The 25,686-nt window shown below is 40.9% G+C and overlaps 1 protein-coding gene and 1 non-coding gene across 2 annotated transcripts; both read left to right on the top strand.

Annotated features, from left to right (window-relative positions):
- Positions 1-3,060: 3,060 nt before the first annotated feature.
- TRNAC-GCA (transfer RNA cysteine (anticodon GCA)) lies at positions 3,061-3,132 on the top strand. Its single transcript has one exon. It is a non-coding gene; the product is annotated as a tRNA-Cys (tRNA).
- A 1,734-nt stretch (positions 3,133-4,866) lies between these two features.
- Positions 4,867-24,170, top strand: ENTPD4 (ectonucleoside triphosphate diphosphohydrolase 4). Its single transcript, XM_026714877.2, has 14 exons — positions 4,867-4,950; positions 6,976-7,084; positions 7,719-7,830; positions 9,402-9,581; positions 10,015-10,220; positions 11,747-11,897; positions 11,997-12,100; positions 13,402-13,461; positions 14,738-14,892; positions 16,787-16,953; positions 18,272-18,596; positions 19,006-19,091; positions 20,254-20,415; positions 22,453-24,170. Exons 3-14 carry the CDS (start codon positions 7,823-7,825, stop codon positions 22,679-22,681), a joined length of 1,833 nt encoding a protein of 610 aa, XP_026570662.1. The 5' UTR covers positions 4,867-4,950; positions 6,976-7,084; positions 7,719-7,822; the 3' UTR covers positions 22,682-24,170.
- The last annotated feature ends 1,516 nt before the right edge of the window (positions 24,171-25,686 follow it).

Below are 25,686 nucleotides of genomic sequence, written 5' to 3'. Positions count from 1 at the left end.
AAAAAAAAAAGTATCAATGATTAAATACAAAAGTTTGCTTACATTTACTGTATTGTATATGGTAGATCTTTCATCATCAGGAACTACTATAGGCTTGTTTGCTTTGTTGAGACTAATTCTTCATTTGAAGGGCTGTCAATCCTGCATTAGATTATATCCTCCTCTTGATGGACTGTCAAGTCCGAGTCTTAAAATATCCACAAACTCTAAGAAGGAAGAACAAGGATCTTGAAGTGACTGAATTTGAGCTCAGCTTTTGCTTAGTTCCTGGAGAACCCACCCCAATTTGTTTCATTTTTCTTGGCAGTGATATAGAGGTGGGTTGTTCTTGTCTTTCCTCAGGATAGTCCTCTAAATTCTCAATCTAGCCACCAACTTGGGAATTGTTAATACCTTTTACTAGCCAGATCCAAACTTAGTTGGCTTTTTGAGATCCACCAAGATGAGATAGAAAACTGTTACTTGCTATGACAAATTAGCAATAGGCAACAAGGTGGTCTCATTTGTATCACTGTGTGCAGGAGTAGATGACAAGGAAACCATGGTTTAGCACAAACCCTGCGATACAGTGTTTTGTGTTTGTGTATAAATATATTTGTTAAAGAAAAAAGAAGGCAACACTAAGTCCTATCAAAAAAGTAACTACATTGCATCTGCACCAAAGAAAGTCAGAAGTTACTTTTTTCAACAGTTCATATTTTCCCTTCTCTGCCCTCTCCTCTTATTTGCTTCTTTTCTTCTCTCCTTTTTCTCTTTCACCCGTCTTTATCCCTCTTCTCTCCTATTTTATACTTTTCCAAAATTCAATAAAGTTTTTTTTTTTAAAATGTAATTCAATTGCTCAAAGGCCTCCTTCAAACAGCATTCTATGCTGGAGGTTAAGAGGTACCCCGGAGTGTTTAGACTGGCGTAACTGTTTATTAGATCCACGACCAGGTGTGGGAAGTCTCTCTCAAGAATACAGAACCTTCTAAAGAGGTTTTGCAACATGTGTGGAAACACCCCCCCAATAGACAGCTCCCACCTCAGACCCAAAGGTGGAGGCGACTCTGTCAGGAACAAATCTGCCATTCACATGGCTTCCCTCTTTGACAGCCTGGGATATGTATATACAGCTGGATCTCCACCTTCCTTGGGGCGAGAGGTTGACACAATGACCTCCTTCTGTTTTTCTTGCCCTTCACATGACACCTTGGTTCTCTTTTCCCCTCCTCTTGCCGCATTGGAGGCAATTCTCTCCCATGTAGGTCAATTCCTGTCAACAGAGCTCATTTCCTGTAGCTTGTTGTGTACGAACGTTATTTTTGAAGCACTGCCAATCGGGGTAGCCGTACATCCTCATTTCTGGATGAAGAGAGAGAGAGAGAGAGAGAGAGACCTCCAAGAAGCTCCTTTGATGGATTTGTGCACCTCGTAACTTAATACCCCAAGTGGTTAAATGCTCAGACAAGATATTTCTTCTTGCCCAATATGGCTTTTTGTTTTTCTTTTTCTGAAAGTCAGTATTCCATGCTTATTGGCCACTCTTAGTGAGCTTTGTTTTGTTTTATTTACCACCTAGAGTCACTCGGTGAGTGGATAACAGATAACAGATTAACAGAGTTGGAAGGGACCTTGTAGGTCATCTAGTCCAACCCACTGCCCATGCAGGAGACCCTACACCATTTCTGACAAATGGCAGTCCAGTCTCTTCTTGAAAGCCTGAGGGGTGCCTAAATATAATTGTTAGTCCTTGACATACAAAAGTTCATTTAGTGACTGTTTGAAATTACAACGGCACTGAAAAAAGTGACATGACCATTGTAACATCCCCATGGTCACATGATCAAAATTCAGTTGCTTGGCAACTGACCCATATTTATAATGGTTGCAGCAGAGCCATTTAATCGCCCTTCATTGTACCACCTACCAAGTTTCAACCAAACTTAGCACACAGACAACCTACAAAGCTATGACCTCTGACAGCAACCAATCAGGATACTCTTCCTGTGCCCCAGGTAGTTCAAAACCAGAAAGGATATAAAACCCAGGCACTCTCAGCATCTCTTCCCCTTTTCTTCGCCCAAGACCTCTAAGGCATGTGATCCTGTCCACCATTAAAACCATCTTCCCAAACAGCCTCCATGTTTCCAGTGTCTTTCTCCCCACTCGGAACTAAACCCATACGGACATTTCTTCCAACCGTTCCAATATTTGAGGGGTTGCCACAAAGAAGAAGGGGGCAATTTATTTTCCAAAGCCCCAGAAGGCAAGGCAAGACAATGGATGGAAACTAACCAAGGAGAGAACCAATCAAGAACTCAGGAGAAATTTCCTGACAATGAGAACAATTAACCAGTGGAACAGCTTGCCACCAGAAATTATGGGTGCTCCATCAGTGGAAGCTTTGAAGTTGGACAGAAATTGTCTGAATGGTATATGATCTTCTGCTTCTTGAGTGTAGGGTGAACTGTGTAAGCCCCCGTCCCCTTGAACTCGAATATCTCTTCTTTGCCTAAACCCAAGACTGTCCTAGCAACATCCCATCCATAACACTATCTAGATCCAACCCTGCTTAGCTTTTCAAGATGAATCTGGCACTGCCACTTAACTGGGCAAACTTGATTCAGGGAATGAAAAAAAAAACCCCACAAGAAAGTATTCAATAACTCCAGTGACTAAGATGCTGATTGGGCAAGAGGGGTTGGCATAATCTAGGGCCAATACGTATGTGTGTATTTATTTCTTTATTTAACGTTCATGGCTGCCCGTATGCTATTTAACTAGTGCTTTTACGTTAATGTCTACTACATTGTGGAAATGTGGTTTCTGGGAAGCCTTACTTACAGCTCCTCTATTGCATCACAACTTTCCCTTTATGCTCCGGCCCTCCCTAACTAAACATTTAGAAAAATGATCCGCAGCCAAAAATGCTTTACCACTGAGCTCTATTCCCAGAGCAGGAAGCAAAGCAGTTGCGTTTCCTTGCAATAAGCTCATTACTGGGAAGGGCAAGAAAGGAAGTGAGCAATGAATAAACAGCTATGACTAAGCCTATTAGGAAAGCACCAATACGGAACTGGGGGTATAGCTCAGTGGTAGAGCATTTGACTGCAGATCAAGAGGTCCCCAGTTCAAATCTGGGTGCCCCCTCTTTTTTTTTTTCCCCTCCTTCCTCAAAAATACAATTATATAAAATGAGCTCTTACTTAATGTGCACATTAAATATTTTTTCCTCCCAAAGGCAAAGCTCCAGCGCATACCGGTAAAATGCAAAGCAACTTTTTTCCATTTTCTTTCCACTGAATAAGCTTTCCCACCAGGGAACTGGCATTTTCCAAGGAAATAGCTTCCTTTTTTCTACACAATTTATTGATACGTTCCTCTTTGGTTTAAGCTCAGCTTGGTGGAACAGAGTCCCAAAATCTACATGAGTATGTTTTCCTACGAGTTACTCTATATGGTTTTCCTACTCAAGTTATTCCCTTCTGCTTACAGTGCTTCTGATGAAAGATTTTTTAGGACCACATTCATTTCTCTCCTTTTCCTTTCTCTCACACTTACTCTGAGCCTTTTCTCATTTGCCATTTTAGAAGGAGCCCAAATTCCCTTAGCAAATCAAACTTTCCCTGGGATAGTAAGTCCCTGGGACTTATTTTACTTTCAACCCAGCTTCTTTTATTAATATAATTTTAATTGTATTAAATATAGTGAAATTAATATTTTAATGTAGTGATTTTATTTATTAATATTTAAATTGATTTTAAATCAGTAATTAAAAAATTAAAATATAATCAATGCTATTTTATTAGGGATTTTTACATGAGTAAAATTTATGTAAAGTTTGATGTCATTGTTAAAGCAACAAGGTTGGAAACAGTGTGGGAAGCCATCACATGCATCCCTCCCAGAAGAATGAAATATTTTGAGGAATACTTTTTAAAAGGCAAAATATTATATTATATTTAAAGGGAGAGATGAAGAAACATGCTTTAGGAATGCCAATCATATAATAACTGACCTATCTGATAAGTCAGTTATCTGAAATTGTATACTTTTCCTACTTAAGCTGGGGGCTGGACTAGAAGACCTCCAAAGTCCCTTCCAGCTCTGTTCTAACCTGGGCTGCAACAATCCCAATGACCGGCAGAGGGGGAACTACAAGGAGCGATTTCTGCCTCTTTGCTGCCATCTTGTGGTTTGGTCAGGACACTCCATTATAAACCTGCGTAGAACCACAAGGAGGACACAGGAAATTAAAGCAGAGCTCTTGATCCAACTTGCTCTTTGCTATTTGGCCCTTAGCAGATCCCGGACTTAAATTTTTCTTGGCTAAAAGTTGCATCGGGATACGTCCCCCTTAGGTATTTTGCATTGTGACTTAGACTGAAAATAACTTTATTGTCACTTTGAATGTATATTTGAGTGAATTGGCATACATTAAAATGAAATTTGATTGCATATAGTTCTCAAAGGGCCTCCAATATACATTACCTGAACATGACAAAATACAATAAAATAATAAAATAAAATGATAAAAAAATAAAAAAATAAAAAACAAAATAAAAACAAAAACAAAATTATGCATATACCCACATATATTATTTGGCCCTGCAGCTGACATTGCAGCCCCGGCTGCTTTGGCTCTGCATAGCAAATAAGGACAGCCAAAGTTGGCTAGTTACGGGGGTTGGCGTCTCGTGTGAACGGTACTCTTGAGTTTGGGCTTTCCTGACTCACAAAAGCAACGTGGGCGCATCCCTCTACCCTTTTCGCAGCTCTACGGACTCTTTTCGGAGAGCGAGCGCGCTTCTCGTCCCCCCTCCTTTCCTCGCCGCGTTGGCGGCTCCGTCCCTTCGTCACTTCCGGCGCATGCTCGGCCGGGACCCGGAAGTGGAGGATGGCTGAGGTGTCAGGATGTACCTGGCAACCGGCGATCGGCCCGGCGACACCGCAGAGGAGGCGAGGGAGGTAAGGAGCAGGACGGGGAAGGTCGCATGCGACCCTGCCCGGCTTTCGGTTCTCCGTCTTGGGCCTCAGGGCCGGACTGGGGACTCTGGTGAAGGGGGGAGAATCGGGTCAAAACCTGCGGGTCGCCCCGGTTTTCGCAACGGTTTTGCCGTTGCCTAGGAGACGGGGCCCGTTGCCTAGGAGACGAGGCCTGTCGCTGGAGCGCTCTGGCGCCTCTGCCGACAAGAGATCAGGAGGGTAAAAGCTCCATGGGCTTTGTGGTTGCTGGGGATTGGACCCATCCTTGGGTCACAAGCGTTATCTGCCTTCCAGAGAAGCGCAGACTACAATTCCCATAATCCCCGGGTTGATTTAGTTCAGTGTTTTCAACCTTGGCCACTGGACTTCCACTCCCAGAATTCCCCTGGCTTTCCCCAATTCCCCTGGCTTTTCCCTACCATTTATCTTCTTTCATTGTGTTTGATCTTGGGCCACAAATACAGGCAGTCCTGGACTTATGACCACGATTGAAGGTTGATGTTGTTAAGTGAGATGTTTGTTAAGTGAGTTTTGCCCCGTTTTACCACTTCCCACGCCACATTTCCTTAAGCGAATCATTGCAGCTGTTACATTAGTAACCCGTTGTTAAGCACATCTGGCTTCCCTATTGACCTTGCTTGTCAGAAGGTTGCAAAAGGGGATCACGTGGCCAAGAACACTGCAAACCGTCATAAATATGAGTCAATTGCCAAGCATCCGAATGTCAATCATGTGACCGTGGGGATGCTGCAACGGTCATAAGTGTGAATAATGGTCATAAGTCACTTTTTTCAGTGGCTTTGTAACTTTGAATGGTCACTAAATGGACAGTTGTAAGTCAAAGACTACCTGTATATTTTCATTGATGCTAGCCTTACAGTAGAATTCTTCATTGGCCAAGTGTGACTGGACACACAAAGAATTTGTCTTGGTGCAAATGCTCTCAAGTGTACATAAAAGAAAAGATACATTCATCAACAGTCAAGAATCATCAGGTACAACACTTAATAATAGTCATAGGGTACAATAAGAATAGAATAGAATATTGGAATGAAGAATAGAATAAGGAATAGAATAGAGAATAGAATAAGAAATAGAATAGAATAGAATAGAATAGAATAGAATAGAATAGAATAGAATAGAATAGAATAGAATCCTATATTGGCCAAGTGTGATTGGACACACAAGGAATTTGTCTTGGTGCAAATGCTCTCAGTGTACATAAAAGATACATTTGTCAAGAGTCAAGAATCATCAGGTACAACGCTTAATAGTCATAGGGTACAATAAAAATAGAATAGAATATTGGAATGAAGAATAGAATAACGAATAGAATAGAATAGAATAGAATAGAATAGAGAATAGAATAAGGAATAGAATAGAAAATAGAATAGAATAGAATAGAATAGAATAGAATAGAATAGAATAGAATAGAATAGAATAGAATAGAATTCTTTATTCCCCAAGTGTGATTGGACACACAAGGAATTTGTCTTGATGCAAATGCTGTCAGTGTACATAAAAGAAAAGATACATTCATCAAGAGTCAAGAATCATCAGATAGAACACTTAATGATAGTCACAGGGTACAATAAGCAATCAAATCATACTAGGAAACAGTCAATATAAATCGTAAGGATACAAGCGACAAAGTTACAGTCATAGTTCAGATACTGCTGAGAATACTGTTAATCTGCCATTTGACATCTCATAATATTGTTCCACTGTTCATGGCAGCTGGCTTATGTTTTCTAGCTTTTTATATATTTTAATCACAATGTCCTTTTATGTGGTATATTGAACCTTAAACAAGAGAGTTTTTTAAGGATATGTCTGTATTGTACAGGGCCTGAAGATACGTGGCGTAAAAAGTAATATGTAAACATTTTAAGTAACTAAATGGATTCAACATTTTTAATGTCACAGCAGCTGTTCAGGGATATTTACAGTTTCTACTGAGAAAATGTCTTAATTTTTATCACATTATGTTCTATATTCCCTATTTAGTTTCCAAATGAAATGGCTTCTTCCAGTGTTTCTTCCATGAAACTAATAAGGAATGCAGCTTGCATTAAACATTTGGTGTCTTCTTCCCAAAGTTTACTGTGTTTTAAAGGTAAACAGGCATAACTTTTTTAATGTTCTATTGCACGTTTGAAAGCACATCCTAAAACCAATTGACGTTTCACTACAGGAATTATAAATCTGTTTTTTAAGTGGGAATTATAGTTCATGAAATCTTTTGTAAAGGGCGTCTTTCTATTCATTACTTCAAAAATATTTGCCAGTTTGAAAACAACAAAAAAGATATATATTTTCCAAATATGGCAAGAAACAATACATTTTAGAGCTCGTAAATATTAATACTAGGAAAGTTTTTGTTTGTTTCTAAAATTCTGTGCATTTATGTTGGGAAGACACAATTTTATTACAAAACTTAAGCTTCATATCTGTACAGAGTAGTATTCAGCCAAATGCTGATCATCATTTCCTTTTTCAGATAGAATGAAAAAAAACACAATGACTGCTGTATGCTAAAAGTGTATAGAGTAATTGGAAAATAGGTGTGAGATGCCTTGAGTTAGATATTATCTCTCAGACTTACTTTTGGGGGGAAGAGGGAATAAAAGAAGCATAAATTTATGCATACCACTTTGAACTTCCTGGCTAACATACATTAATTTGGCTTCATGGCATTTCATCTGTTTTAGCTTGAGTGAAAATGCTATCTTTTAATTAATATTTTTCAGTTCCCACTTGTTCCATTGGTTCTGGGGATAAATCTTGTGCCTTATGAATCTGGGCTGACCATAAAAAGGTAGCTTTTTCTGTGGCCTAGTTACCCTGATCAGAAATGGGTAGGTGAGTATCCAAATCTTGGGTGAGTAAGCACAACAAAATTTGGTGGGATTAAATAACTGTCGAAATATGTTTGATTTTTAAGTTTCAGTAACCAGAAATGTAATGTTTCTTTATTTTTTTTCCCCAAAACTTATACAATTTAAGATACCAACATTTGTTAGTTGTCTCCTAGTTTTTGGGGCTGACAAATGAGCAATACAAAAATAGCTTTAAGAAAGAACGAATGATTAACTGGAATTATTTGTACTAGGCACTTGTTGCAGGAAATAACTTTCCTGCCAGTCCGTTTATGTACAACAAAGCCTATTTTATCAAGAGTGGCCAAGAATGAACAGGTCAGGGCAGTCAGGGAGCTGTCCAGCATGAGCATAACAGGAACACATAGCAACAGTACCTTCATCTATGCAGCTATTGCCCCCTTCCTTTTTGGCTTCTCATTGGGTCCCAATTCAGAAGATACTTCTTTTTTTGGGGGGGGGTCTTAATATATAACATACTAACAGATACATCTAGAGACACCAATTTTGGTCATCTGTCTTGAAATGCTGATGACTTTTCTTTGAGTTCTGGACTATCCCTGATTGGCTTGGAACAGTAACATTTGTTTAGGCACACAAAATATTGGATTTGTCAAATATTCCATTCTGAATTCGTTCAGTAATTCTTAAATAGCCCTGTCAATCAGTCCAGTTGCCTCCCTGTTGCAGATCTGAAGTTTAAAACTTCAGTCTAAGTCACTGTTTGTAAACCATAATTTATTTATTTTTTTGTGGTAAGTGGGGAAAAATAGATCTTAATGTGGCTTGTTTGGCTTTAACCAAATGTGTGGACTTGGTTATAAAGTAGATATAAGCCATGAGTTATTACTTAACATGTCGGGTAGTTTTGCTAATTTTGTAAAAAAAAATTATTACAATAAAACATGACAGTGCAAATAAATTATGGCTCATAATTTAGAAAACATGCAGTTCCAACCACAGTATTTCAGAAGTTCGCACTGGAAGAGCTGAACTATTTAAAACTACATTAAAAGGGTTTCTGAATGTCCCATGTTAATCTGTTTGCCACTTCCAACAATTCTCAATCTGGCTATTTCATTCTGTAATCATTCTTCTCTTCCCAAAGTTCTTGCTTGTTTGTAATTGTTAGTCTTGCTTATAACTTTATAACTGCATATGGTCTTGTTTATAATGATAAGAGCATTATTTTTTTATTTTAGTTTACACTTGTTCATTTATTCAACCATAAATAAATATTTGAACCTTGGATTTTCACATATTTTCTGAATATATCACCTTATACATTATTTTGTTATGGAAGGGCAGGGCTATAAATCCTGTCAGATAAGAATATATGTGTTCTTATTACAAGAGGCTTATAAACTTTGGACAGACTAGCTGCCAGGAAAAAAATAAAACCTTTTTTAGTTGCCAGAAAAAATACTTTTCTGAAAAGTATTCATTTTTTAAAATGAACAGTGATAGATTTCAAAATTTGGCTTCCAGCTATTGTATCTGTAGGGTGCCAGCACAGAATTTTAAGTGCAGGTATCTTGTTTTTCTTCATTCCAGGATCAGCTTCTCTTGCCTTTTTCCTGCTTCATGGCACTTCAGTATTTCCCCTGTTGGGTGTCCACGGATATTGAACACAACATTACGGCAAATTATTGTCATTGGACTCCTTACTGCTGCATTTTTCATATTATATTACTCTGTTTTAAAATACAGTTCCCGGGACAAAAAGCTGCACAGGTAATCTTTGTCAGGTGGATTAAAAACAAATCCAAATCTGTATACCTAACAAAATGAGACAGATCACCTTACATTAAACTTATTCATTGCGTTAATAGCCCCTCCATTTCTGTGCAAACTTAAATTGGTATAAATCTGGGCCTCCCCTCATTTAATCTCTAATAACAGTCCTCTGAGGTAGTAGGCTGGATTGAGTGTTGATGGCTAGTCCAGTGTCACTCAGTGAAAGACACAGCTGAAGAGCTGAACCTCCAAATCAAGCAAGTGAAACTTAATCGTATAATTGCTGTTACTTGTGTGTTTCCGCTGCTATCAAGTTCAGTGTGGTTGGTTGACCTTAAAGCTTTGTCCTGCCCTTGTTTCCGCTGCAGCCTTCCTGGGTTCAGTGAGACTTCCTTCTGAGCAGTTCTTCTATTCTCTCTCTCTCTCCCAGGTATCTTGCCCGAGTTACAGACACCGAAGCCACAGACACAAGCAACCCAAAGCTGAATTACGGCATCATGGTGGATTGTGGAAGCAGTGGGTCTCGGATCTTCGTGTATTGGTGGCCAAGGCACAATGGCAATCCCCATGATTTACTTGACATCAAGCAAATGCGGGACAAAAACAGAAAACCAGTGGTTATGAAAATTAAGCCAGGTACCAGGGGAAGTCATACCTATTCCCCAGCTATTTGTTTGCCTATGAAGGAACTCTGTCATGGCAAAGGTTGGCAATCTTTGTTTCTTAAAATGCAGTGGATTTTTCCACCTTTTTATTGGGGATCTGCAAGACCCAGGTCTTCCCACATATGTTCCCCCTAGTTGTCATTTATTTCTTAAGATTCTTAATGCTTAAAAAAAGCCAAGATGTCAGGATTCCAGCAATCGGTCTAATTAAATCATGATTCTTGAGCCAAACTTCAAAAAACTACAAAGGATTAATTAGAGATGACATACTGGCACTGCCCTGTATGCATCCAACTCTGCCATACATAATTAACAGTCCCCTGTGACCCTGTTTCCCCCACACACCCCTGGGTGTGTCATAAACCAGATTCTCCAATTGAGCACCTTCACAGGCTGGGTGTCATCATTCACGTTCTCCAATTAAGTATATTTACGGGCAAAAGCTCTGGTATTTTAGTTACAATCTTTTAAAGGTAAGAGTTGGAATGTACTCTTGCCTCCAAACTGCTGCACTGCTCTTCCAGATTTTCCCCACACACACACTTTTTTATGGCAACTACTAAAACAGGCATAGGGATGTTTTATGAGTTGACACCAGAGATGCAAATAGGTTTTTATTTTATTTTATTTTGCTAATATTTGTGTGCTACCATTAAAGCCCATGTTTCAGGACAATTTTTCACAGTATCTTATTTAAAGTATTTAAAGTTGAGATTGCTACACAGAATGTAATTTTAATACAGGGGTGTCAAACTGAAGGACTGGAGGCCGGATTTGGCCCACGAGGTGCTTAGATATGGCCCGCAGGACCAGTCCAGAAACAGCAAAGGACCGGCTCACATTGCCCCTGCCAGAGAAAATGGAGCTCAGGGGCTGCATGCACCCCACGCCCCGTTTTAACCCTCCAGGGCCTCCTGCAGCCCTCTGCCAGCTAAAACGGGGCTCAGGGCTGCAAAAGGAGAAATGTTTCCCCTTTTCCATTTGAGCATGGAAGAAGGGACAGGAAAGGAGAAAAGAAAAGAGGAAAGACGAAAAAGGATTGATGGGAAGAGAGCAAGAGAGGAAAAATAAGGAAAGAGGGAAAAGAAAAGGGAAGGAAAAAAAGAAGGAAGGAAGGAAGGTTATAATGAAAGTGAGGGAGGGTCTCAAGGAAGTCCTGCCTTAGCACTTGGCCGCCCCAGGTACCCCTGAAACGAGTCCCATGTCACACCCACCCCTGGCCACGCCCACCACGGCCATGCCCACCGCCCCTCCAAGGTCAAACACAACCCTGATGGGGCCCTTAATGAAATCGAGTTTGACACCGCTGTTTTAAGACAATATTATGCATTTGTACTCCCGTATTGTATTTTAGAAAGTCACAACTTTTTAAAAGTTGCAGTATTTTGCCTTTGATTGAATCCCCAACTTGGGAACAATACTCTCCTTTTAAAAAAGTGTGTTCTACTTTCTCATGTCGATGTATGGTTAAGTGTATTTATCTCTCTTGTTCTCCAGGCATTTCAGAATTTGCTACCTCTCCTGAGAAAGTTAGTGACTATATTTTTCCACTTCTGAACTTTGCTGCTGAACATATACCCCGTGCAAAGCACAAAGAAACCCCTTTGTATATTCTCTGTACTGCAGGGATGCGAATCCTGCCAGAGAGGTAACCTGAATATCTTTATTTCTTATTAATGTTTAATAAAAAAAACTTGCCCACAGAAATAGATCCTAACTTACATTTAATCCATTTCACATCTTGCAGCCAGCAAAAGGCGATACTGGAAGATCTTCTTACTGATATCCCAGTGCATTTTGATTTTCTGTTTTCAGATTCTCACGCTGAAGTGATTTCAGGAAAGCAAGAAGGTAAGAGTACTGGCTGAAACAAAGAAAGCTTGGAACTTTAGTCAGGAGTCTGATGTAATATGTAACCAGAGATAAAGTGAGAAGGCACAGTCCTTAAAAACTATAGAAGAAAGGCCTCATTATTGAGAGTATCTTAGCTTAGAATAACAGAGTTGGAAGGGACCTTGTAGGTCCTCTACTCCAATCCCCTGCCCAAGCAGGAGACCCTACACCCTTTCTGACAGATGGCAGTCCAGTCTCTTCTTGAAAGACTCAATGATGAAGCTCCCACAACTTCCAAGGGCAACTTCTGTTCCATTGGTTGATTGTTCTCACTGTCAGAAAATTCCTCCTTATTTCCAGGTTGAATCTCTCCTTGTTCATTTTCCATCCATTATTCCTTGTCTGGCCTTCAGGTGCTTTGCTTGACCACTCCCCCCACTCCTCTCCGTGGCAGCCCCTATATTATTGGAACACTGTTATCATGTCTCCCCCGGTCCTTCTCTTCACTAGACTAGCCATGCCTAGTGTGGTGCCAACATCTGGTGGCAGTGTTTGGAAACACTGACTCTTCTTTTTAGTTTTTGCAAGATCAGGAAATAATTCAGGAGAGGCTGTGTTTTGTGGTTCAATGAGCTAGCCAGTGTCCAGTCCAACAAAGAATAGAGTATCAATATATCTTTATTAAGATGCCCTGTGCAGGCTGATTACATCAGCCTGAACCTGCTCCTATATTTTAACAAAATGTGCAAGAGAAGCAGATACCGTTAAACTATCCTGATATTTAAGGGCACATGGGACACAGAATAAACATCTGCAAGGAAGGAACTTTTACCTATGTAGCTGTTATGCGCAAAAGTTTTCACTTCTGGAACTTCATTTATTCAGGATAACTGTATCAATGATATAGTTTCACATGCAAACACTTTGTCCCTGTAAATATTTGTCCTGTGTGTGTGAGATCACCAGGAACCAATTTATTAGGTTATGAGACATAAAGGTCTTAATGAGCTAAGGAGCATTGCCTTCTTCAATTTTATAGAATGCTGGAGCATTTTCACTTGCATATATATACCGGTATATTTGAGTTTTCAAGAAAGCACAGTTTGAATTTTAGATAGATAGATAGATAGATAGATAGATAGATAGATAGATAGATAGATAGATAGAGATAGATAGATAGATAGATAGATAGATAGATAGATAGATAATCTGTTTTGCTACTGTTTTTGTTTTGTTAAGGTGTTCTTTTTTAAAAGCTTCCCTCCCTCTTCCCAGTGATATTAAAATATTTACAAATGTACTTTTTACATTTTATCCAGGCGTATATGCATGGATTGGCATCAACTTTGTCCTTGGAAAATTTGAACATATGGATGAAGGTAAAGGCCTTAATATTAATTAATTCCAAGAATTGCTAAAATAGAATTGTTAGTGTACAGCTTCCTTCCTGCTCTGACTTTATTCTTATAAATGGAAATTGCTCAGCCTCAGTGCTTGGTTAATAGCGTCTCCATAATAATTCTTCAAATCTTCATTTAGGGTTTTAATAGAGAACAAAAATCAGGACTTGTAGAGAAGACATTTTCTCTTAGTGATTGTCCCTCAAATCAGTTCCAAATCAATCCGAAAGAGTCATCATATCGCCTCTAGGCACGATTGGGGAGGGAATACAAATAAAAAATATACATACATACATACATACAATCAGTAGAATTCTGGGAACTCAAAAATCTTCATTCTCTTCTATGTAATTTTTTTTTGTTGCAAATAGAGGTATGGCCTCCTATGGATTTTGGATTGGTTTGCTTGCTTTTTATTCAGTTTAAGTGCTTTTTCCACAACTTTCCCAGCACGATATTATTCTTTTGGGACTATTCATTTGGCATTTGGGAAGTATTTTTTCTTCATATTACTAAGAATATTATTGCATTATTAAATATTTTAATATTAACATAAACAAATATCAGATCTTAATGTTTCTCACTACAGTTTAGCTTCTTTTTTATATTAACAGCACTGCTCAGATAGTTTCTTTGAAATGCCCCAGCATCGCATCCCCCTTAAGACTTTCTCCAGTAGGAAAGGCTCTTCTTGGGCAAGTTATATTCATTCTGGCCGCTGACATTGTCGAGATCCTGTTGCTTCCTTGACCCAGCAAGTGTTTAGATATTGAGAACAGTTTATTTATTTGTTGGCTTATTTAATCCGTATGCAACAAATGACTCTGGCTAGCGAACAAATTAAGAATCGAAACAGCTACAGGTAGTCTTCGACACTTCGTTTAGTGACCATTTGAAGTTTTGACAAAAAAAGTGACTTCTGACCATTTTTCACCCCCCCCCCCATGTTCACATGATCAAAATTCAGATGCTTGACAATTGACTCATATTCATGACGGTTGCGTGATCCCCTTTTTGTGACCTTCTGATGTGCAACGTCAACAGGGAAGTCGGATTCACTTAACAACTGTGTTACAAACATCACCACTGCAGGGAATTCCCTTCACAACTGTGGCAGGAAAGGTCATCCTTCCCTTAGCCAATGTCTCACTTAGCAACGGAGATCCAGGCCTTGGTTGAGGTCGTAAGTCGAGGACCCCCTGTATAATCATGCCAAAATTTTCAGCCGCGCCTCTTCCCCGGTCTTGTCTTCTAGAGGACGAGGCGGTGGTGGAAGTTCACGTTCCTGGCAGCGAAAGCAAAGAGGAAGTTGTCCGGAAAAGGACCGTGGGTATACTTGACATGGGTGGTGTTTCGACTCAAATAGCGTACGAAGTCCCTAAAACTGTAAGCTTTGCCTCTTCACAGCAGGTTATTATCTGTACAACTTTCCTTCTTTTGTTTTCCTGCATTTTAACCCATTTCCATTGATTCCCTTTTCTTTTGCACGGTCTGAGTCCCTGTAACCCCCACGGTGTGTGAGCAGTTCACCCCCACATGAAGAGACGGAGCTGGACTTCGGTGTCCCATCAGCTAAGCAATCCATAAAACATCATTTTTCCATTCCATCAGTCAGTGTGCTAGAAAAGTGTTTGCTTACCACACAGAGCTCACGTGGATGAATTTTGCTATTGAAATTATCTTTTTTTTTTAATACTGTACGTAAAGAAAATTATGCGTTGTTAACACAGCTCATGGGTACCATTTGAGGCGATTTCTTAATGGCTGACATGTCACGGAATGCCTTTTTAAAACCATCATTCTAAATGTAAATATTGTCAGGAAAATATTAATAGGAGCTTTTTATCTGTATGGTGACCTGAGTGTCAGTACAAAGAAAATCCTGACCTGCATCCTTTTGAGATGAAAAGCAAACATTGGATTCACTCATCATGCTTAGCCATTACAAGGTTTGTTTGATGTTGGCTTAATTGGATGTGTAACTCCCACTGTTGTACCTTATTGAAAGAATCATGGTCAGATAGTCAAAAGTACAGTACAGTGTGGGAGTTCAGTTTTATTTATTTATTTTCTGTTCTGAGTAGCTTTTACAAGAGGAAGAATAAAATCCAGATTTGTCCTTTTTTTAGTAACAGCAGATTTTTCCAATCTATTGTTGCTCCAGGCTTCCTTTTCTACATTACTTGTGCCTTCTGCACCACGGTGGGCTTTTTGAAAATGAATACAGACAATGGTGCCTTGTTGTAAATAGCAGTTAAGCATGGTGTGTTTCTTAAACTCTGGTTGAAAACTCAGATACAGAAGAAAAACTGAATATAGATGCTCAGAAAAGTCCTGTTCTCAGGAAACATGCTTTGAACATGATCAGTCAGACATTTAACCACTATAAAGCAGTGGATTCATTTCTTAACTATGGCTTATGTATTCCAAACCATTTAACCTTTGTTTAGAAACAATACCATGCTTAAGTATTACAGCTACATAAGGCTTTAGGATTACATCTCTGTAGAATATACCTGATCTTTGACAGAAGGCAAGAGAAATTCACAGATTTTGAATTTTAAATACTGCTTGTTTTTAGGATTTTATCAAAATCTATGGCTTGTGAAACCTCTGCTTGTTCAGTTTCTATTTCTGGGATCAAAAATAAAGCTTGTCTTGGGGCCAGGATAAGTGTACCAAGAATATTTCAGTTGCAATTAAGGTTTCAGCCTAGAAACTAGGCAACGATGAGTTCTAGTCCCGCCTTAGGTATTAAGCCAGCTGGACACTTTGGGCCAATGACCAGGAGACTGGGAGTTCCAATCCTGTTTTAGGTACAAAGCCAGCTGAGTGATTTTGACCAAGTCTCTTTCTTTCTCTTAGCCCTAGGGGGCAAGCAATGGCAAACCACTTTTGAAAATTTATCTTCATTAAAAACTATTGTAGAGGAAGGAAAAGTGTAATATTTGCTAGTGTAGTCTATATGGGCATATGCCTAGCTGACCCTGTAGTTGACAAATATTTGGACATTGGTGTTGTTTCCATTGTGCAGGGCCAGGATAATAGTGTCTTTCCAGATGCATCCCCTTTGTATTATGTTATGAATGGCTGGAGCTGTTGGAAGGTTGTACCCGACAACATCTTGATGGCCCATCCTTGTCCCATCCTTGGGTTACTGCTCAGGTGTTGACTGTAAACAACTGTTGCCAAGAAGGGTTTGAAACCCACGGAGCTGAAAGTGTTCTTGACTAATCAAAACCTGAGGAATGAAAACAGCAGAGCAGAACTCTGTCTCTCAATCTCTTTCTTTGGTCGCCGGCAGGAGGAGGTGGCCAAGAACCTACTGGCAGAATTTAACTTGGGATGTGACGCTCACCAGAGTGAACATGTGTATCGCGTCTACGTGGCAACTTTTCTGGGCTTTGGCGGTAACGCTGCTCGACAGAGATATGCAGACAACATATTCACCAACACAGTATTGAGAAACAGGTGCGGTGGTGTAATGAATTCTAACTTTCCTGACATGCTTGGCATAAAATCTCTGAAACAGACACATGTCAACAAAAATAGATATTAGATTTTCATTCTTTAAAATGCAGCAGTCTAAGCTAGGGGTGACTAATAGTGACTTGAGGCTACTTGAGTTAATACGATTAGTTGTCGCATCAACTGCAGAAGGAAAAAGTCTGTTTACACAATTGATTTAGCAGAGCTGGTTTTCTGCAATTGCCAATCCCCGATTGTATGTATGAAAATAATTCAGTGGTTACAGGAAAGGTCCAGGTGTGTTTGTTTTTCAAAATGTTCATATGCCACAGTTCTACCAACTAGATCAGGGGTGTCCAACCTTGGCAACTTTAAGACTTGTGGACTTCAACTCCCAGAATTCCTCAGGCAGCTTTGCTTAAAGTCTTAAAGTTGCCAAGGTTGGACATCCCTGAACTAGATCCTTCACTTTTCAGCATTTCAAATCTTTTACCAAATGACATTGCAACAGCAAGGTGTAGAGCAGAGTAAAAAAAAAAAAACCCTGCATCAAACATAGCATGGTCATCTTCATCCAAATTAAGTAAATTACCAGGAAAAATAAAACAAAACTCTTCATTAGATACCAGAACATAAGAGCTAAATTGTGAGGCTGGGAAGCTTTTTATATGAAAGGCCCTAGTTCAGTTTGGGTTGGGGGAACCAGCCAGAAGTAGGAATTGAAAGTAGATGATATCAGATCCACACCTTTGGGTCTCCTGTCATCAGGCAGGTTGACTGGTTTGGAGGACAGTAGCTACTCCTTCACACACCATTCTGTGTGTTAGAGTTGACTGAGTCAGATCAACAGGGCTTGTTCAAACAAGGAATAATCTCCATGGCTTGGGGCTTTCCCAAATATAACTGATGGCGGGAAAAACCAACCTGACAAGGAAGAGAGCTCAAGTACAGAACCTGAGTCACTGCACAACTACAAAAAGATTAAGACTTAAGCACTGCCACCATCCAAGTTCCTTGGATTCTTGTTTGCTCCCAAGAAAAGGCTGCCACTCTGAGGAGATTCCTGTATTATAGGCAGAACATAATAAAGTAGCTAGCTTGAATTCTGTACACGTGGGTCTGATTGTTTACGCCTGATCCTATAACTGAACTGCAGTGATTTGCGCTAGATGGTTGTGCTCCCCTATTACCCTTCCTCCTCACAAAAGAATGCTTCTGTCAGGGCAAAGGAATCAGGTTCCATATTTCTAACTGAGATCCAGTTCCCTTTGGCTGTTCCATTGATTGCCTTTTGATGTCCTTTGATCCCTTCTGCTTGCAGGCTTCTTGGTAAACAGATTGGTCTGACCTCCGAGACTCCCTACTTGGACCCTTGCCTGCCCTTAGACGCTGAGGACGAGGTCCAGCAGAACGGGCAGACTCTGTACCTCCGAGGGACAGGAGATTTCCACTTGTGTCGCGATGTCATTCAGCCTTTCATGAACAAGACCAACGAAACACAAACGTCCCTGAATGGCATCTATCAGCCACCCATCCATTTCGAGAACAGCGAATTCTACGGGTTTTCGGAGTTCTATTACTGTACTGAGGACGTCTTAAGGATGGGGGGCAATTACAACGCTGCTCAGTTCCTCAAAGCTGCAAATGTAAGGCCAGACATATCTCACTTCGAGGCTTGGCTGAGAAATTAAGAGTAACTTCAGTGCCATTAAGAAATCTAACCCGATTTTCTCCAGCTCAGGCTGGAGATTGCGTATAATAAATACGCCACACAATAAAAGCCCTAAATTAACACATTCTGTAACGTCAGAATTTTGAGATACTAAATCTCCCATAGGGAAATATTGATTTTTAAATGCTCTTTATTATATATGGTGTACCAAAAATAACAGGGCAGCTAAAATTTGTTGATAAATCAGGAAATAAATTCTTAAGATAATAAACCAGAATAACTGAGTGGTTAACTGATCAGTTTTGAGTGACTTCTGAGACATCCTGTATGTGCATTTATATAAATAATGTATGTATATTTATTTCCATTTTTTTTCCCCTCAGGAATATTGTGCCACGAAGTGGTCTGTTCTATGGGAAAGATTTGATCGTGGCCTGTATGCATCCCATGCAGATCTTCATCGAGTGAAGTAAGCGCCCACATTCTTCTGTGCCTAAATGTGGTCAAACAGTCCTTGCCAGAGAGAGACCCCGAACTGAATTCCTTAAGTAATTGTTTCAAGGGAGCCAATATTTCGATATTTTTAAAAAATAAAGAGCTTTTGGAGCACTTTTAAGGAGAATGTAAAGATGCTGTATGTTTAGTGGTGGAGTGTATTTCAGAATTGGCAGAGACTGGCTTTTCACACTAGGCGAATTTGATTTACACAATTCAATATTATGTGGTTAATTGTTTTCATCCAAGATTTTGCTTCATCTAAAAAGAAGTCACTATGGCACAATTTGTGTCGGCATAATTTACAACCAAACCTAGAAACACACCAAGACATCTTTCTCCTGAAGCCCCAAACATCTTGCTTCTTGCTTTTTTTCTTTTTGCAATTTTGCTTTATGCAAGGTTTTTAGACAATATAATCCTAACATAAATTGAAGGAAGTGATAGGTAGGTAGGTGGAGGGAGGGAGGGACAGAGAAAGGAGGGATGGCATACAGAATATATGTATTTTTCCTTTTGATAAAACTGCCTCTTTTTGGTCACCAGGTGGCTTCCTTTCCCACTATATAGAAAATAAGTGGTGAATGAATAGGAAGCGAATTATCTTCCATCTCTAGAAATCAGTGGTGTTTTGATGATACATGCATCGATTCTGTCTATTCAGAGATTAAATTGGCTATTATTAATGATCACCAATCATAAGCATGGTTTATGGTTACGGAAATAATCAGAAAATCTGTCTGGGCTAATCCCGCTGAAAAAGTTCCCCTCCTGAAAGCCAACTCCACTGGTCAGTTGTTTGGAGCAAGTTGCATGAGAAGGACTTCTAAGTTTTTACCCCACACCTTTCCTTCCTTTTCATTAACGTACAAGCCCCCCCATCCCCAGAGGAGAGCTTTCTCTTTGTCGTCGCACAGCTTAATTAGCCCTTCTAAGGAGGCATCTAATTATCTTGGACAGAATCCAGAGCATGTCTGCGTAAATCCTGGTAACAACAGCGGGATCTTGAATGTGCAATTAAGTGCTTAAGACCGGTGGAATTTAGCTCATTCTTCTTTCGGATTGTGGCATTTAGCTCTGTTCCTGTTTAAATAACAACCCCACTTGGATGCGTGGCTTATGTTTTATCCTTGCAGGTATCAGTGCTTTAAGTCAGCCTGGATGTACGAGGTATTTCACAATGGCTTCGGTTTTCCTGTGAACTACAGCAACTTAAAAACAGCACTCCAAGTATACGATAAAGAGGTGCAGTGGACGTTGGGCGCCATCCTTTATCGAACCCGGTTTTTACCTTTGAGGTATACCTTTTTAAGGCGTTACCACGTTACTTGTGAAATTCAAAGGCAGCCTTGGTCTCTCTCTCTCTCTCTCTCTCTCTCTCACACACACACACACACACACACACACAAGCTTTAATTATGGTCTCCAGAAAGTTCTGCATTTGTTTTGACTTCCAAGCCTAATGTAGAACCAATGCAATGCTGATCAGTCTTGTGGATGGAAGCCGTGGCTCAGCAAGCAGAAAATTCTGGTTGGTCATCTCAGTTTGCCCGACACAATTTTTGCTGCGGGGTCCTTGGTGCTCTCTGCACTTGCTTTTCTTCTTGCAGACATTTCATTACCAAACTAGGTTACATCATCATACACCAAGGACTGCCACAGTTCAACCCTGAGCTACGAATATTCTCTTCTGCTGTTACCATTCTTGCCGCTGTCCTTTTGGGGTTGCTGGCCATGCAAATAGGAAAACAGGAATCGGTTTTCGTAGCTGTTGGTGTCACAGAAACACCCCCTTGCTTGGAGTAGAAATTTCCTCTGTAAATTCTGACACAGGGATGGCCCATCCTTTTTCTGCCAAGCACCTGGAAGAATAATTTGGAGTGGTGGATTATATGATGATGATTGATGTGTGGAATTGCCTGTGTCTTACTTTTTGGGGCGCACTTTTTTTCCCCCTCCTCACCTAATAAGCTGCAAGGATGAAATTCCTCTTGCCCTACAACAGGACGGTCAAACTCTTGTCGTCACATGATGTATTGCAGCTTTCCCCCCCTTTGCTAAAAGGGAGGTGGGCGTGGGCAGCGCGTGATGCATCTGACCATGAGTTTGACACGCCTGCCCTAGACACCAGAAGTCAGGCTTCATCAGGCCCTGGGGTGCCAGCCTCCCTATCTAATAGACGTGTGTGTGCAGGAGAATTTCACAGAATGAAAATTGGCGTGCAAGGAGATTCTGGGTATAATTCAGTGTGTTGGCTTTAACCAATAAGGCCTAAATGACCTGAGCGCCCCAGGTACCTTCAGCGCCAACTTCTCATATTGCCATCAATCTGCCCAGTGTGTACATCCCAGAAAAGTATCTCACTGCTTTTGTGTAGCGAGGGAGACTGGAACCCGGAAACAGAATGTTTTGGGCAATGGCTCCTGTTTCCTGCTTCAACCTTCCTGTGGAAGGCTGGGTTAGCTCCTATCCTGAGAGCATTCCAGCAACTGGACCTTTTTAAAAAAAGAACATTGGGAAATAACTAGACCAGGGATGTCCAACCTTGGCAGCTTTAAGACCTGTGGTCTTCAACTCCCAGCATGATGGGGAAGTCCACAAGCCTTAAAGCTGCCGAGGTTGGACAGCCCTGAACCAGGGCCTACTTTTTTATGAAATGCTCTATTATTTCATGTTATATTTGTCATCTTTATTTATTACATAGGATTTATGCTTGTGGGGCTATCTATCTACCTACGTATCTACCTACCTACCTTCCTATCTCGATAGATAGATAGATAGATAGATAGATAGATAGATAGATAGATAGATAGATAGATAGATAGATAGATAGATAGATAGATAGATATCTTAGGGAATTTATATTGCCACCTATTCGCATGTGGAAACTCAAGGTGGCTTACAAGAATATAAAAACTCATATAAAAACAAACAAATAAAAGAGAGAATCATCTAATAAATTAATACAATAAAATCAGTCCCCGCTCCGGCAACAGCAGATCGCACAATGAGCCATTTGATGGGCTCCATCCCGCTCTGGGTTGCCCAGGCCCACTGGCAGAACCGGGTCTTCTGCGCATTCCGGAAGAGTGTCAGAGTGGGGGCCACCCTAATCTCCAGGGGGATGATGTTCCAGAGAGAGAAGGAGCCACCCCAGAGAAGGCCCTCGAGTCCCTCCGGGTGTATCTCCCTGGGGGACGGGACCCACAGCGCTCCTTGCCTCTCCACTCGAATGGGTCAGGTCGATGTGACCAGCAAGAGACGGTCCCTCTGATCACCTGGTCTGGAGTAGAAGCACCTCTTTCACCCCCTCTCCTTCTTTCCTCCTCCCACAGAGACATCCAGCAGGAGAACTTCCGGGGCAATCACCCCCACTGGCGCAGCTTCGCCTTCGTTTACAACCATTACTTATTCTTCGCCTGCTTCTTCATTGTGCTCCTCTCCATCCTGCTCTACCTGCTGCGCCTGCGGAGGATCCACCGGCGAACCCTGCACAACGGCTCCTCCCCTCCCCTCTGGATCGAAGAAGGCCTCCCGTCGCAGAAGATCCCCGGAGGCTTGTAAGCTGCTGCTGACTGAGAATCTCAGAAAGAAAAAGAAAAAAAACCCTTCCTCTCAGGGTCCCCACCCCCACCCACCCCTCTCTCGCCTTCAGAGAGCCTTGCCTGGGCCCCTGCTTGCAATCTTGGAACCAAGAGGTGGAATTTCCCTCTGTGGAGGACCACGAGGGGAAAGCTAAGTCCAACTTGGCTTGACAAGGCTGGGGGACTCTCAGCCAAAATTATTTTAAAAACTCTTTACTTTGAAAGCAAATGCACTTTGACTTAGGGACAGGGGGACAGACAGAAAAGCAGGAGAATGCAGTGAAGACTTTGTGCCAGTACGTTAAATGGGAAAGTTGCGAGCAATTCGTACGTTCAGTAAACGTTGATGGGTTTGTTCTCTCCTTTTGCTGTAAGTCTGCTGTTAGGGTTTTCCTGGGTCTGAATGCAGGCCTGCTTAACTGACTCTTGTGGGCTGCCAGTTCACTGTTCCTTGTCATGTTCTTGAGCCACACACAGCACAGGGGAAAGCTCGCCTCAGCCTCTCCTGCACTGATTTGAACAGCAACAGAGGAAGATTTCACTCTCAAATTATTTATTTAAACCATTTTGACACTCTTATTCCTTCCCCACTCCCAAAATAGCTTAAACAGAGGGTAGACAGATCAGTAATAAGGCAGCCCTTGCCACCACAGTCTTAAAAAATATGGCACAGAAGGAAAAAAGAATTGGAGTGGGAAATACGCATTACCAGTTCCCGATTCTTCCTCCGTTGAAATGTGACCTCATTTTAAATCATGGGTGTTCAACCATGGCAACTTTTAAGATCTGTGAACTTTTTAAGACTACGCTGGCTGGGGAATTCTGGACGTTGACGTCCACAAGCCTTAAAGTTGCCAATAGTTGGACCCCTGTTCCACTATCAGGACCATGGATAGTGAAAGCTGAGTCTCAAAAAACGGTGGGAGTCCCGTCTGTTGAGATGTAAGATTCCCATCCTTGCCAAATGGTATGCTAAAGAAAGCCTGGCAGGTCATGGTGCTTTACTGCTGTTGGAAATTGGAGGATCGCATTGCACAGTCAGCCTCCCTGGACTTCCTTTGTGTGTGTGTGTGTATGTATGTGCGAGCAGCAGCTGGTCTATGTACAGGTGTATATGTGCGTGAGCGTGCACCTATGTGGCATTCTATGGTCTCGAGTGTCATTTCAAATGTTCGTGATCATTTGGGAAGGTGGGTGGTGGTTTGGGAAAAACAAGAGTAGCAGTGGTATGACAACAAGTGTGCTGTTACTTTCTTTTCTGGATAACAAAGCCTTTTTAAAAAAAACTTGGAAAAAAAAGTGTCCGTTGTTGAAAAAAAACAGCATTGATGTGATTGTCTTATGAAATATACAAATGTCGTCATCCTAGGAACCCACATCCGGCTTATGAAATGTTGCTCGACGGTACCTCAGTGAAATCTGTTCCCAGCTGTTGAAGATGGGGAAAATAAAAAGACACATTAAAGGAACTTGAATGATTTCTGCTGAAATTCCATTAAAATAAGGAGATCCTGTGACCTCAGGAGTTGATGGAGGTCTCCAACCTTGGCCACTTTAAGACTTGTGGACTTCAACTCTCAGCAGAGCTGGCTGAGGAACTCTGGGAGTTGAAGTCCACAAGTCTTAAAAGTGGCCAAGGTTGGAGACCCCTGCGCTAGCAGAAAAGAGCCTGTTGCCCCAGACTTTGTTAGGTTCTGCAGACAAAGAACTTCAGCTTCCTTGTTCCTGTAATTTTGTTCGGAAGGCTCTCCACCTTGCTCTTAGAAAACCTGAATCCCATTTGCCTTCAAAACCGTGCTCGAGGCATTCTTCATCCACATTTCAAACATTAGACAACAGATGTTGCACAGTGTGTGGGAGCAGGTTCTTCTGCCCCATCAAAAGCTGCCTTTTTCCAAGAGCAAAATATCAAATTGTGTTTGGCATTTAGAGCCTGAAGTCTTGACTAGGCCTCCCCCTCACAAACATAGTGATACTTGCGAATTTCATGGCAGCTTACATCATTTTCATCCTAAAGTTACACCGCCTGAAGGAAACACGTTAACTTAATTTGACAGTGGCAAACACATTCCAGGAAGTCAGCAAAGGCTCTTGAACCTAAATTTAATTAAAGTTTAATTGAGTTCTGTCCTTTGATAACTCCAGCCTAGAGAATGTTACCTCATGCGGGCATCCCCATTTTAGCTACCTCAGGATAGCTCTGAGGTAATATTTGGAGGTTTTTTCCAAGATGATCTTTTAAGCTTTTATTTAGAATTATTTATCTTATCATGATCCAGGCGTTAAAAGTCTACACAAATACGAAACTTTGGCAGATCTAGCATATATACAAGCCCTCCAAAAACCATGGAACTGCTGTGCAATGAACTAAGTAACTGTTTCCTGATCCCAAATCATCTCTAAAGATTATCTTCAGTAGTGAAAGTCAACGTTGAGACAATAAGGTGCTTTAATTTTTAGGTAGATCTCCAGGCCTTGTGATCAGATGGCCTCCTCCCTCAAGGACTGCATTTAGTGTTTGGGTGTGTACTAAACAAGCTTTGCTTTGTTCCCAGAAAGTCTTAAGGACAAGACATACTTGCAAGGAAGAATGCAAAGAAAGGATTGGAGCAGCCACTCACCTAGCCTTTAACAATGACCCTCTTAGCCAGGTTAGTGGCCCTGAGGCCTCTTGTTGGCCCAGCCACTTAGCCATATCCATCAAATGTGCTTTCTTTTTTCTTTTCTTTTTTTGCCACCTAGTTTACAAAACAAGATCCTTATCAACCACTGCAAACAATTTCCTCAGACTGAGCTCCGCAACAAAGTTAGCTTCTCCTTTTCTTATATTCCGGGACCCTTTTTAAAAATACAGTTTGAACTAAAGAATTCCACTAGTAAAAACTTTCCGAAAACAACCTAGCAGAAAGGCTAGCCAAAAAACCCAAAATTATTATTATTAGTTTGGTGACAAACATGGTCCAGGGCATTCTGTCCTACCTTATC

The sequence above is a fragment of the Pseudonaja textilis genome, chromosome 9 (assembly GCF_049901715.1).
Source record: "Pseudonaja textilis isolate UNSWEBS1 chromosome 9, rPseTex1.2, whole genome shotgun sequence".
Classification (NCBI taxonomy): Eukaryota; Metazoa; Chordata; class Lepidosauria; order Squamata; family Elapidae; genus Pseudonaja; species Pseudonaja textilis.
This window is presented reverse-complemented; position numbering and strand designations above follow the sequence as displayed.

Excerpts from the sequence above, each read along its gene's own strand:
- ENTPD4 (XM_026714877.2), top strand. Across the intron at positions 16,954-18,271 it reads AACACAGTATTGAGAAACAG|GCTTCTTGGTAAACAGATTG; the intron begins GTGCGGTGGTGT and ends TTCTGCTTGCAG. Across the intron at positions 19,092-20,253 it reads GCAGATCTTCATCGAGTGAA|GTATCAGTGCTTTAAGTCAG; the intron begins GTAAGCGCCCAC and ends TTATCCTTGCAG.